Below are 12,596 nucleotides of genomic sequence, written 5' to 3' on the forward strand. Positions count from 1 at the left end.
AGAACTTGATCTACGGTGGCTGTGTAGGTCATAAAGTCTCCTTCTGCTGCTGAAGATGTCACAGTAACCCTATAGGCTGCAGTGAGACAAACAGAGAGTGAAAGGAAACATTTGTTTTACTGTGTGTTGTTAACTGCCAAATACCTTAAACATATAGATTGGCAGTTCTGCATGTTTCCAATGTAAACTATTAGATTTTCTTCTCTTTACTGAAAGGTGTCAGATTGTGCGTTTGACTGAGCATCAGGACTTTTTCTGTCAGTTTTGTTGTTTTGTTTGCCAACTTTTTAAAATGTTTCTGATTAGCTGATGTTTTTGTTTCCCTGTGGGTTGAATGTACTTCTCATAAACAACAAGTCTCATTCTTATCATATTTGATGTGAGGCTGGCAGGTTTCCTCAATTCGTTTGGCTACTGTCAAAGTCGCATCGACCTTTGCTCTGTAGGCAGCACACATCAACAACAACAAGCTAAATGACAACATCAACAACAACATAATTTTAATATCTGGTTAAAACCTAAAACACAAAGCACAAAATACATTCAAACATCATCTGACATCAACCAGCAGCTAGTGTTTGCAGAGGCGCTGCTTGTCAATAGGCAAGCAGGCAACTGCTTGGGGCCAAAGGCCAGTGGTGGGCCCCCAAAGGCTGACACACCTTAAATCACAGCAGTGCCTCAAATTTCGCAAAATTTTAAATGGCATTATAAAACCTCCCTAAGGGTGCCCCATCTGATAGCACGTACTATTCCCTGTTAGTTGCACCTTACATTCTTGCTGTGAAAACCAAAGTTTGTCAATAAAAGAAAATGAAGAGGAATTATCTGTATGGGAATGAAAAAATAAAGAGATGGTGGTTGGAGGGGCCCCCAATTAATTATTTGCCTGGGGCCCAAACAAACTCTACAATTGCCTCTTGAGTGTTTGTAGTAAATGAACAGGCAGACTTCACCTGTCATACACTGACACTGCTCAGCCACACAGAGGCGCTGCAGCTTCTGCTCCTGGTAGAAAAATGGTTTGGTGCACTTATTTTCATTATGAAATATATTATTTGAATGATTCCAACCTGACCCCAGTATTATTTTTTCTGGTGTAAATGGGCTTCCAGGTGTGACAAAGTGACAGAGTTAAATCAATAGAGAGTTCCTCCATCACACTAACTGGTGAAGTGTCCCTGAAGCAGAATAGCATTTACTAAAAAAAAAAAGATAGACTTCAAATCTCAGCATGCATACCAGGTACTGACTCCTTGTTGACTTTGTCTTGAGGATCATGGATGCTAAACAGCGACTCACTGAACCCCCTCACTTTGTAATGAACATCCTTGAGGTGGGTCATCACATAACCCCCCCCCCCCCCTTTAAAGGGAAGACACAGAGATAAAAAAAAAATCAACTTGTGTAAAGTTGGGGAACTTAAAAGAGAAAGATTCTGAAAAATCTCATTCTCATCTTTCTAAATACATGTCAATAGATGTAGGCCTGTATTAAGTGCAGTGTATTTCCAGGCTAAAGGGTGGGGACAACATGGTTGCCTTATTTTGGTACGCCTACCTAGCATCTGTGAGGAAATGAAGCATCCTGGCTCGTAGAAAAATTATCTGGAGGAATCTTCTTCACAGTGCCTTTAACATGATCTGTTTACTGAACTACTGCGTACCTGTATCTTAACATGACAATAATTCTCACTAAAAGCAGCTCTGATGATTGTCTGTCAACAAACCCTAACAAAAGTGATAAGCCATTTTAACATGCTGCTATAATATGTCAGACCCCTGACTGCTTTCATTATTACTGAACAAAGTAAGTCTACTTAATAAAAAAGTTTACAGAACACTGGAAAAATCTTTTGAAATATAATAATGAACAAGGAAATACATTTATATGAAAAACATTTTTATTTCAATTTTTAAATCCTTAAGTTTCGTGCAACTTACAATAGTACAGAACATGAATTACAATCATGTAAGTTCATATTGTTGATTTTCTTTATAACATTGCCAAGTTTATATAACAACAGGCTTTGGTGAAAATATAATTAAAACATGATGTGCTGTACCTTTAACATGTTTTTATTGTCAAGGAAAATATGCAAGTAGGCAATTAAAAATATGACACAGAAAAATCTTGTTAAAAATAAAAACACTGATGTAATTTCTTATCCTATGGCATTTGTCCTTCACTTGAACTTATAACTTAAACTATAAACTTATAAAGAGTAGCTCATGTAAAATAACATGCTGAAACCAGAGGTGTCCTCAGCCTCCTCGCAGACGCATCATCATGTCGATGGTGCTGTGCTCTTTGACGCAGTAGTCTGAAAGTTTCCCGCTCGCCATCTCTCTGCCTTGGAAAACCAACCTCTGCTGGCTCACCGCGACCCCCTCTCTAGTCTGGACTTTGGCCTTGAAGTCGCTCACGGTCTCCTCCGATGTGACGTCATAGGTGGACGACTTCCCCTTCTCGTTTCTGAGGAACACCTGGAAGGACCCGGTGACGATCAGAGACACCCGGGAGCCGTTCTGCAGGCCGTATGCGCTCACAGGCATCGAGTCGTCGTTGAGAAAAGTCCTGTGTCCGTTATCATAGACCAGCCTCTGTCTCTCAGAACTAACCCCGAGTTTGTCCTGGATCAGTTTCTTCAGAGCGCCCACCGTGTCGTTAGGGTTCACCAGAAAGTTGTGGGATTCACCACTCAGCATAACGATAGTTATTTCCATGATTGATGCAGCCTGAAATGAAATGTATCGATATAAATACAAGAAAAAGACTTCTAAAACAGCTTGTAGACTAAATAAAGAAACATAAACTTAACTAAGTGTTAAGGATCTTACCTTTTGTTAACTTGTAAAATTCCTGAGGGAAACTTCTAGAAAAGTCTCGATGCTGAGCAGCAGCTGTGACACAGGTTTGAACTCAGCATTGTTTATATAGAACCAGCAGCTGATCGACACGCCCACTTTATTTAACATTGGTTTCCCTTCTTCTGTCTTAATAACTTTCGTTTTCGATGTCTCAACGTGACGTATTCTAAAACGGGCTCGTAACATGCAATGACAAACAAGTAAGGCTATTAGTCTCTTAAATCAAAGAAAAAAGACAGCTGATAGTAGGAATAAATCACATAATCACAACAACACAGGACTTCCAGAGTACTATCACATGGACTGATTAGCTGATGTAAGGTTGAAGAAGGACTAAGTATAATTTCAGAAATGCAGAAATAATGTTTTCTATAAATTAAAGTTGGGATTGAAATGTAACTATTGTCTTCTTTATTATTGTACATATTAGTCTTTATTTTGTGTTTATTGTTGATATTTAATGTTATATACCTTTATACATAGAGATCACAGTTCACTGAAGTCAAATTCCTTGTGTGTAAGCATACGTGGCCAATAAAGTTGATTCAGGTAAAACACAAGTTAGAACTACTACAATAAGGTATTGCAATGAATGCCCTCAGGTTGCCATAATATAGCTCACTTTCAGTTTTAATGATATGAAACTGTAACTATAACAAGAAGTAGAAAGAAAAAAACAATTCAAATGCATGACAAGCTCATTTTATTTTATGACATAAAAAATGTATAAGAACAGTCTATTAATAACTTTTCCTGCACATACGCATTAAATAAAGTCATAAACTCCATTTCATGTCATGACTCATCCCCAATCATTTTTATCCTTTGGACGTCTTTGTTTACGGTCTTTGTATTCAAATGTTTTGTTTTGGTCCTTGTTAGTTTTTTTTTTTTTCATAATGCTTACAAAAGCAAGTGTAGCCTTTGTCTTAACAAGTTCCCTTTTTGAGTCAAAAGACATCTGCTAAACAAGTTTTTTTAAAGCTGTCAAGTGGGAACAGGTATTCTCTTTAAAATACGCATTTAGGCTTCATATTAGCGATATTAACCTCTGTCTAAATCCACAACATCCACTGAAATATCTTAACAAAATCATAGTTTACTGGGAAACATGGACAAAGGGAACAGATTCATCAAATAAATGTGGTTTAACTCAACATAATGCAGGTACAAGGCTTTTGTTTCAGGCAGAGTTAAAAACAACGACCAGTTTTTTCTCAAAGACGCACCTCTGTACTTAAACATAGTTTATGTTGATGAAGTAGAGATGTCATACGGAGCGATTAGAGCATGGACAGAAACTGGTTTGTTTTGCGGCCATCCTGGATTTAATGAAGCCAAAATAACCATGCATAATGGTGTTTTTCAGAACTTGATCTACGGTGGCTGTGTAGGTCATAAAGTCTCCTTCTGCTGCTGAAGATGTCACAGTAACCCTATAGGCTGCAGTGAGACAAACAGAGAGTGAAAGGAAACATTTGTTTTATTGTGTGTTGTTAACTGCCAAATACCTCAAACATATAGATTGGCAGTTCTGCATGTTTCCAATGTAAACTATTAGATTTTCTTCTCTTTACTGAAAGGTGTCAGATTGTGCGTTTGACTGAGCATCAGGACTTTTTCTGTCAGTTTTGTTGTTTTGTTCGCCAACTTTTTAAAATGTTTCTGATTAGCTGATGTTTTTGTTTCCCTGTAGGTTCAATGTACTTCTCATAAACAACAAGTCTCATTCTTATCATATTTGATGTGAGGCTGGCAGGTTTCCTCAATTCGTTTGGCTACTGTCAAAGTCGCATCGACCTTTGCTCTGTAGGCAGCACACATCAACAACAACAAGCTAAATGACAACATCAACAACAACATAATTTTAATATCTGGTTAAAACCTAAAACACAAAGCACAAAATACATTCAAACATCATCTGACATCAACCAGCAGCTAGTGTTTGCAGAGGTGCTGCTTGTCAATAGGCAAGGCAGGCAACTGCTTGGGGCCAAAGGCCAGTGGTGGGCCCCCAAAGGCTGACACACCTTAAATCACAGCAATGCCTCAAATTTTGCAAAATTTTCAATGGCAGTAGAAAACCTCCCTAAGGGTGCCCCATCTGATAGCACTTACTATTCCCTGTTAGTTGCACCTTACATTCTTGCTGTGAAAACCAAAGTTTGTCAATAAAAGAAAATGAAGAGGAATTATCTGTATGGGAATGAAAAAATAAAGAGATGGTGGTTGGAGGGGCCCCCAATTAATTATTTGCCAAGGGCCCAAACAAACTCTACAATTGCCTCTTGAGTGTTTGTAGTCAATGAACAGGCAGACTTCACCTGTCATACACTGACACTGCTCAGCCACACAGAGGCGCTGCAGCTTCTGCTCCTGGTAGGAAAATGGTTTGGTGCACTTATTTTCATTATGAAATATATTATTTGAATGATTCCAACCTGACCACAGTATTATTTTTTCTGGTGTAAATGGGCTTCCAGGTGTGACAAAGTGACAGAGTTAAATCAATAGAGAGTTCCTCCATCACACTAACTGGTGAAGTGTCCCTGAAGCAGAATAGCATTTACTAAACAAAAAAAAAGATAGACTTCAAATCTCAGCATGCATACCAGGTACTGAGTCCTTGTTGACTTTGTCTTGAGGATCATGGATGCTAAACAGCGACTCACTGAACCCCCTCACTTTGTAATGAACATCCTTGAGGTGGGTCATCACATAACCCCCCCCCCCCTTTAAAGGGAAGACACAGAGATAAAAAAAATAAAATCAACTTGTGTAAAGTTGGGGAACTTAAAAGAGAAAGATTCTGAAAAATCTCGTTCTCATCTTTCTAAATACATGTCAATAGATGTAGGCCTGTATTAAGTGCAGTGTATTTCCAGGCTAAAGGGTGGGGACAACATGGTCGCCTTATTTTGGTACGCCTACCTAGCATCTGTGAGGAAATGAAGCATCCTGGCTCGTAGAAAAATTATCTGGAGGAATCTTCTTCACAGTGCCTTTAACATGATCTGTTTACTGAACTACTGCGTACCTGTATCTTAATATGACAATAATTCTCACTAAAAGCAGCTCTGATGATTGTCTGTCAACAAACCCTAACAAAAGTGATAAGCCATTTTAACATGCTGCTATAATATGTCAGACCCCTGACTGCTTTCATTATTACTGAACAAAGTAAGTCTACTTAATAAAAAAGTTTATAGAACACTGGAAAAATCTTTTGAAATATAATAATGAACAAGGAAATAATTGAGATATGAAGATCATTTTTATTTTTAAGTTTGATGCAACTTCACCTCTGCACAAAATGAACAGGAAATACAATCATGTAAATTAACTTGTTTGATTTTGTTATTTAACAATGCATGCATAACAATAGGCTTTGGTGAAAATATAATTACAACATGATGTACTGTACCTTTAACATTTTTTTTATAATCAAGGAAACATGACAAAACAAGTATTAAAAATATGACACAGAAAAATCTTGTTAAAAATAAAAACACTGATGTAATTTCTTATCCTATGGCATTTGTCCTTCACTTGAACTTATAACTTCAACTATAAACTTATAAACAGTAGCTCATGTAAAATAACATGCTGAAACCAGAGGTGTCCTCAGCCTCCTCGCAGACGCATCATCATGTAGATGGTGCTGTGCTCTTTGACGCAGTAGTCTGAAAGTTTCCCGCTCGCCATCTCTCTGTCTTGGAAAACCAACCTCTGCTGGCTCACCGCGACCCCCTCTCTAGTCTGGACTTTGGCCTTGAAGTCGCTCACGGTCTCCTCCGATGTGACATCATAGGTGGACGACTTCCCCTTCTCGTTTCTGAGGAACACCTGGAAGGTCGGCGGCGACTCGGTGACGATCAGAGACACCCGGGAGCCGTTCTGCAGGCCGTATGCGCTCACAGGCATCGAGTCGTCGTTGAGAAAAGTCCTGTGTCCGTTATCATAGACCAGCCTCTGTCTCTCAGAACTAACCCCGAGTTTGTCCTGGATCAGTTTCTTCAGAGCGCCCACCGTGTCGTTAGGATTCACCGGAAAGTTGTGGGATTCACCACTCAGCATAACGATAGTTATTTCCATGATTTATGCAGCCTGAAATGAAATGTATCGATATAAATACAAGAAAAAGACTTCTAAAACAACTTGTAGACTAAATAAAGAAACATAAACTTAACTAAGTGTTAAGGATCTTACCTTTTGTTAACTTGTAAAATTCCTGAGGGAAACTTCTAGAAAAGTCTCGATGCTGAGCAGCAGCTGTGACACAGGTTTGAACTCAGCATTGTTTATATAGAACCAGCAGCTGATCGACACGCCCACTTTATTTAACATTCGTTTCCCTTCTTCTGTCTTAATAACTTTCGTTTTCGATGTCTCAACGTGACGTATTCTAAAACGGGCACGTAACATGCAATGACAAACAAGTAAGGCTATTAGTCTCTTAAATCAAAGAAAAAAGACAGCTGATAGTAGGAATAAATCACATAATCACAACAACACAGGACTTCCAGAGTACTATCACATGGACTGATTAGCTGATGTAAGGTTGAAGAAGGACTAAGTATAATTTCAGAAATGCAGAAATGATGTTTTCTATAAATTAAAGGTGGTATTGAAATGTAACTATTGTCTTATTTATTCTTGTACATATTAGTCTTTATTTTGTGTTTATTGTTGATATTTAATGTTATATACCTTTATACATAGAGATCACAGTTCACTGAAGTCAAATTCCTTGTGTGTAAGCATACGTGGCCAATAAAGTTGATTCAGGTAAAACACAAGTTTGAACTACTACAATAAGGTATCGCAATGAATGCCCTCAGGTTGCCATAACATAGCTCACTTTCAGTTTTAATGATATGAAACTGTAACTATAACAAGAAGTAGAAAGAAAAAAACAATTCAAATGCATGACAAGCTCATTTTATTTTATGACATAAAAAATTGATAAGAACAGTCTATTAATAACTTTTCCTGCACATACGCATTACATAAAGTCATAAACTCCATTTCATGTCATGACTCATCCCCAATCATTTTTATCCTTTGGACGTCTTTGTTTACGGTCTTTGTATTCAAATGTTTTGTTTTGGTCCTTGTTAGTTTTGTTTTTTTTCATAATGCTTACAAAAGCAAGTGTAGCCTTTGTCTTAACAAGTTCCCTTTTTGAGTCAAAAGACATCTGCTAAACAAGTTTTTTTAAAGCTGTCAAGTGGGAACAGGTATTCTCTTTAAAATACGCATTTAGGCTTCATATTAGCGATATTAACCTCTGTCTAAATCCACAACATCCACTGAAATATCTTAACAAAATCATAGTTTACTGGGAAACATGGACAAAGGGAACAGATTCATCAAATAAATGTGGTTTAACTCAACATAATGCAGGTACAAGGCTTTTGTTTCAGGCAGAGTTAAAAACAACGACCAGTTTTTTCTCAAAGACGCACCTCTGTACTTAAACATAGTTTATGTTGATGAAGTAGAGATGTCATACGGAGCGATTAGAGCATGGACAGAAACTGGTTTGTTTTGCGGCCATCCTGGATTTAATGAAGCCAAAATAACCATGCATAATGGTGTTTTTCAGAACTTGATCTACGGTGGCTGTGTAGGTCATAAAGTCTCCTTCTGCTGCTGAAGATGTCACAGTAACCCTATAGGCTGCAGTGAGACAAACAGAGAGTGAAAGGAAACATTTGTTTTATTGTGTGTTGTTAACTGCCAAATACCTTAAACATATAGATTGGCAGTTCTGCATGTTTCCAATGTAAACTATTAGATTTTCTTCTCTCTACTGAAAGGTGTCAGATTGTGCGTTTGACTGAGCATCAGGACTTTTTCTGTCAGTTTTGTTGTTTTGTTCGCCAACTTTTTAAAATGTTTCTGATTAGCTGATGTTTTTGTTTCCCTGTGGGTTGAATGTACTTCTCATAAACAACAAGTCTCATTCTTATCATATTTGATGTGAGGCTGGCAGGTTTCCTCAATTCGTTTGGCTACTGTCAAAGTCGCATCGACCTTTGCTCTGTAGGCAGCACACATCAACAACAACAAGCTAAATGACAACATCAGCAACAACAGAATTTTAATATCTGGTTAAAACCTAAAACACAAAGCACAAAATACAATCAAACATCATCTGACATCAACCAGCAGATAGTGTTTGCAGAGGTGTTGCTTGTCAATAGGCAAGGCAGGCAACTGCTTGGGGCCAAAGGCCAGTGGTGGGCCCCCAAGGGCTGACACACCTTAAATCACAGCAGTGCCTCAAATTTTGCAAAATTTTCAATGGCAGTAGAAAACCTCCCTAAGGGTGCCCCATCTGATAGCACTTACTATTCCCTGTTAGTTGCACCTTGCATTCTTGCTGTGAAAACCAAAGTTTGTCAATAAAAGAAAATGAAGAGGAATTATCTGTATGGGAATGAAAAAATAAAGAGATGGTGGTTGGAGGGGCCCCCAATTAATTATTTGCCTGGGGCCCAAACAAACTCTACAATTGCCTCTTGAGTGTTTGTAGTCAATGAACAGGCAGACTTCACCTGTCATACACTGACACTGCTCAGCCACACAGAGGCGCTGCAGCTTCTGCTCCTGGTAGGAAAATGGTTTGGTGCACTTATTTTCATTATGAAATATATTATTTGAATGATTCCAACCTGACCACAGTATTATTTTTTCTGGTGTAAATGGGCTTCCAGGTGTGACAAAGTGACAGAGTTAAATCAATAGAGAGTTCCTCCATCACACTAACTGGTGAAGTGTCCCTGAAGCAGAATAGCATTTACTAAAAAAAAAAAAAAAAAAAAAAAAAGATAGACTTCAAATCTCAGCATGCATACCAGGTACTGAGTCCTTGTTGACTTTGTCTTGAGGATCATGGATGCTAAACAGCGACTCACTGAACCCCCTCACTTTGTAATGAACATCCTTGAGGTGGGTCATCACATAACCCCCCCCCCCACTTTAAAGGGAAAACACAGAGATAAAAAAAAAATCAACTTGTGTAAAGTTGGGGAACTTAAAAGAGAAAGATTCTGAAAAATCTCGTTCTCATCTTTCTAAATACATGTCAATAGATGTAGGCCTGTATTAAGTGCAGTGTATTCCCAGGCTAAAGGGTGGGGACAACATGGTTGCCTTATTTTGGTACGCCTACCTAGCATCTGTGAGGAAATGAAGCATCCTGGCTCGTAGAAAAATGATCTGGAGGAATCTTCTTCACAGTGCCTTTAACATGATCTGTTTACTGAACTACTGCGTACCTGTATCTTAATATGACAATAATTCTCACTAAAAGCAGCTCTGATGATTGTCTGTCAACAAACCCTAACAAAAGTGATAAGCCATTTTAACATGCTGCTATAATATGTCAGACCCCTGACTGCTTTCATTATTACTGAACAAAGTAAGTCTACTTAATAAAAAAGTTTATAGAACACTGGAAAAATCTTTTGAAATATAATAATGAACAAGGAAATAATTGAGATATGAAGATCATTTTTATTTTTAAGTTTGATGCAACTTCACCTCTGCACAAAATGAACAGGAAAAACAATCATGTAAATTAACTTGTTTGATTTTGTTATTTAACAATGCCTGCATAACAATAGGCTTTGGTGAAAATATAATTACAACATGATGTACTGTACCTTTAACATGTTTTTTATAATCAAGGAAACATGACAAAACAAGTATTAAAAATATGACACAGAAAAATCTTGTTAAAAATAAAAAACATTGATGTAATTTCTTATCCTATGGCATTTGTCCTTCACTTGAACTTATAACTTAAACTATAAACTTGTAAACAGTAGCTCATGTAAAATAACATGCTGAAACCAGAGGTGTCCTCAGTTTCCTCGCAGACGCATCATCATGTCGATGGTGCTGTGCTCTTTGACGCAGTAGTCTGAAAGTTTCCCGCTCGCCATCTCTCTGCCTTGGAAAACCAACCTCTGCTGGCTCACCGCGACCCCCTCTTTAGTCTGGACTTTGGCCTTGAAGTCGCTCACGGTCTCCTCCGATGTGACGTCATAGGCGGACGACTTCCCCTTCTCGTTTCTGAGGAACACCTGGAAGGACCCGGTGACGATCAGAGACACCCGGGAGCCGTTCTGCAGGCCGTATGCGCTCACAGGCATCGAGTCGTCGTTGAGAAAAGTCCTGTGTCCGTTATCATAGATCAGCCTCTGTCTCTCAGAACTAACCCCGAGTTTGTCCTGGATCAGTTTCTTCAGAGCGCCCACCGTGTCCTTAGGGTTCACCAGAAAGTTGTGGGATTCACCACTCAGCATAACGATAGTTATTTCCATGATTTATGCAGCCTGAAATGAAATGTATCGATATAAATACAAGAAAAAGACTTCTAAAACAGCTTGTAGACTAAATAAAGAAACATAAACTTAACTAAGTGTTAAGGATCTTACCTTTTGTTAACTTGTAAAATTCCTGAGGGAAACTTCTAGAAAAGTCTCGATGCTGAGCAGCAGCTGTGACACAGGTTTGAACTCAGCATTGTTTATATAGAACCAGCAGCTGATCGACACGCCCACTTTATTTAACATTCGTTTCCCTTCTTCTGTCTTAATAACTTTCGTTTTCGATGTCTCAACGTGACGTATTCTAAAACGGGCACGTAACATGCAATGACAAACAAGTAAGGCTATTAGTCTCTTAAATCAAAGAAAAAAGACAGCTGATAGTAGGAATAAATCACATAATCACAACAACACAGGACTTCCAGAGTACTATCACATGGACTGATTAGCTGATGTAAGGTTGAAGAAGGACTAAGTATAATTTCAGAAAGGCAGGAATGATGTTTTCTATAAATTAAAGTTGGTATTGAAATGTAACTATTGTCTTATTTATTCTTGTACATATTAGTCTTTATTTTGTGTTTATTGTTGATATTTAATGTTATATACCTTTATACATAGAGATCACAGTTCACTGAAGTCAAATTCCTTGTGTGTAAGCATACGTGGCCAATAAAGTTGATTCAGGTAAAACACTAGTTAGAACTACTACAATAAGGTATCGCAATGAATGCCCTCAGGTTGCCATAACATAGCTCACTTTCAATTTTAATGATATGAAACTGTAACTATAACAAGAAGTAGAAAGAAAAAAACAATTCAAATGCATGACAAGCACATTTTATTTTATGACATAAAAAATGTATAAGAACAGTCTATTAATAACTTTTCCTGCACATAAGCATTACATAAAGTCATAAACTCCATTTCATGTCATAACTCATCCCCAATCATCTTTATCCTTTGGACATCTTTGTTTACGGTATTTGTATTCAAATGTTTTGTTTTGGTCCTTGTTAGTTGTTTTTTTTCATAATGCTTACAAAAGCAAGTGTAGCCTTTGTCTTAACAAGTTCCCTTTTTGAGTCAAAAGACATCTGATAAACAAGTTTTTTTTAAAGCTGTCAAGTGGGAACAGGTATTCTCTTTAAAATACGCATTTAGGCTTCATATTAGCGATATTAACCTCTGTCTAAATCCACAACATCCACTGAAATATCTTAACAAAATCATAGTTTACTGGGAAACATGGACAAAGGGAACAGATTCATCAAATAAATGTGGTTTAACTCAACATAATGCAGGTACAAGCCTTTTGTTTCAGGCAGAGTTAAAAACAACGACCAGTTTTTTCTTAAAGACGCACCTCTGTACTTAAACATAG

At 37.8% G+C, this 12,596-nt stretch overlaps 3 protein-coding genes across 3 annotated transcripts; all 3 read right to left on the reverse strand.

Annotated features, from left to right (window-relative positions):
- Positions 1-1,885: 1,885 nt before the first annotated feature.
- On the reverse strand, positions 1,886-2,977 carry LOC109995873 (polyubiquitin-like). The gene is made up of 2 exons (XM_020649753.3): positions 2,841-2,977; positions 1,886-2,738 (listed from the first exon to the last, which is right to left on the reverse strand). The coding sequence occupies exon 2, from the start codon at positions 2,724-2,726 to the stop codon at positions 2,265-2,267; it is 462 nt and encodes a 153-aa protein (XP_020505409.1). The 5' UTR covers positions 2,727-2,738; positions 2,841-2,977; the 3' UTR covers positions 1,886-2,264.
- A 3,148-nt stretch (positions 2,978-6,125) lies between these two features.
- Positions 6,126-7,414, reverse strand: LOC109995872 (polyubiquitin-like). The gene is made up of 2 exons (XM_020649752.3): positions 7,080-7,414; positions 6,126-6,977 (listed from the first exon to the last, which is right to left on the reverse strand). Exon 2 carries the CDS (start codon positions 6,963-6,965, stop codon positions 6,495-6,497), a length of 471 nt encoding a protein of 156 aa, XP_020505408.2. The 5' UTR covers positions 6,966-6,977; positions 7,080-7,414; the 3' UTR covers positions 6,126-6,494.
- Positions 7,415-10,374: 2,960 nt separating this feature from the next.
- Positions 10,375-11,890, reverse strand: LOC109995878 (polyubiquitin-like). The gene is made up of 2 exons (XM_020649757.3): positions 11,321-11,890; positions 10,375-11,218 (listed from the first exon to the last, which is right to left on the reverse strand). The coding sequence occupies exon 2, from the start codon at positions 11,204-11,206 to the stop codon at positions 10,745-10,747; it is 462 nt and encodes a 153-aa protein (XP_020505413.2). The 5' UTR covers positions 11,207-11,218; positions 11,321-11,890; the 3' UTR covers positions 10,375-10,744.
- Positions 11,891-12,596: the final 706 nt, after the last annotated feature.

Source organism: Labrus bergylta, chromosome 2 (genome assembly GCF_963930695.1).
Source record: "Labrus bergylta chromosome 2, fLabBer1.1, whole genome shotgun sequence".
NCBI classification, from domain to species: domain Eukaryota; kingdom Metazoa; phylum Chordata; class Actinopteri; order Labriformes; family Labridae; genus Labrus; species Labrus bergylta.

What these genes read in the sequence shown, in the direction of transcription:
- LOC109995873 (XM_020649753.3), bottom strand. Translation starts at nt 2,726, where the DNA reads ATGGAAATAACTATCGTTATGCTGAGTGGTGAATCCCACAACTTTCTG.
- LOC109995872 (XM_020649752.3), bottom strand. Translation starts at nt 6,965, where the DNA reads ATGGAAATAACTATCGTTATGCTGAGTGGTGAATCCCACAACTTTCCG.
- LOC109995878 (XM_020649757.3), bottom strand. Translation starts at nt 11,206, where the DNA reads ATGGAAATAACTATCGTTATGCTGAGTGGTGAATCCCACAACTTTCTG.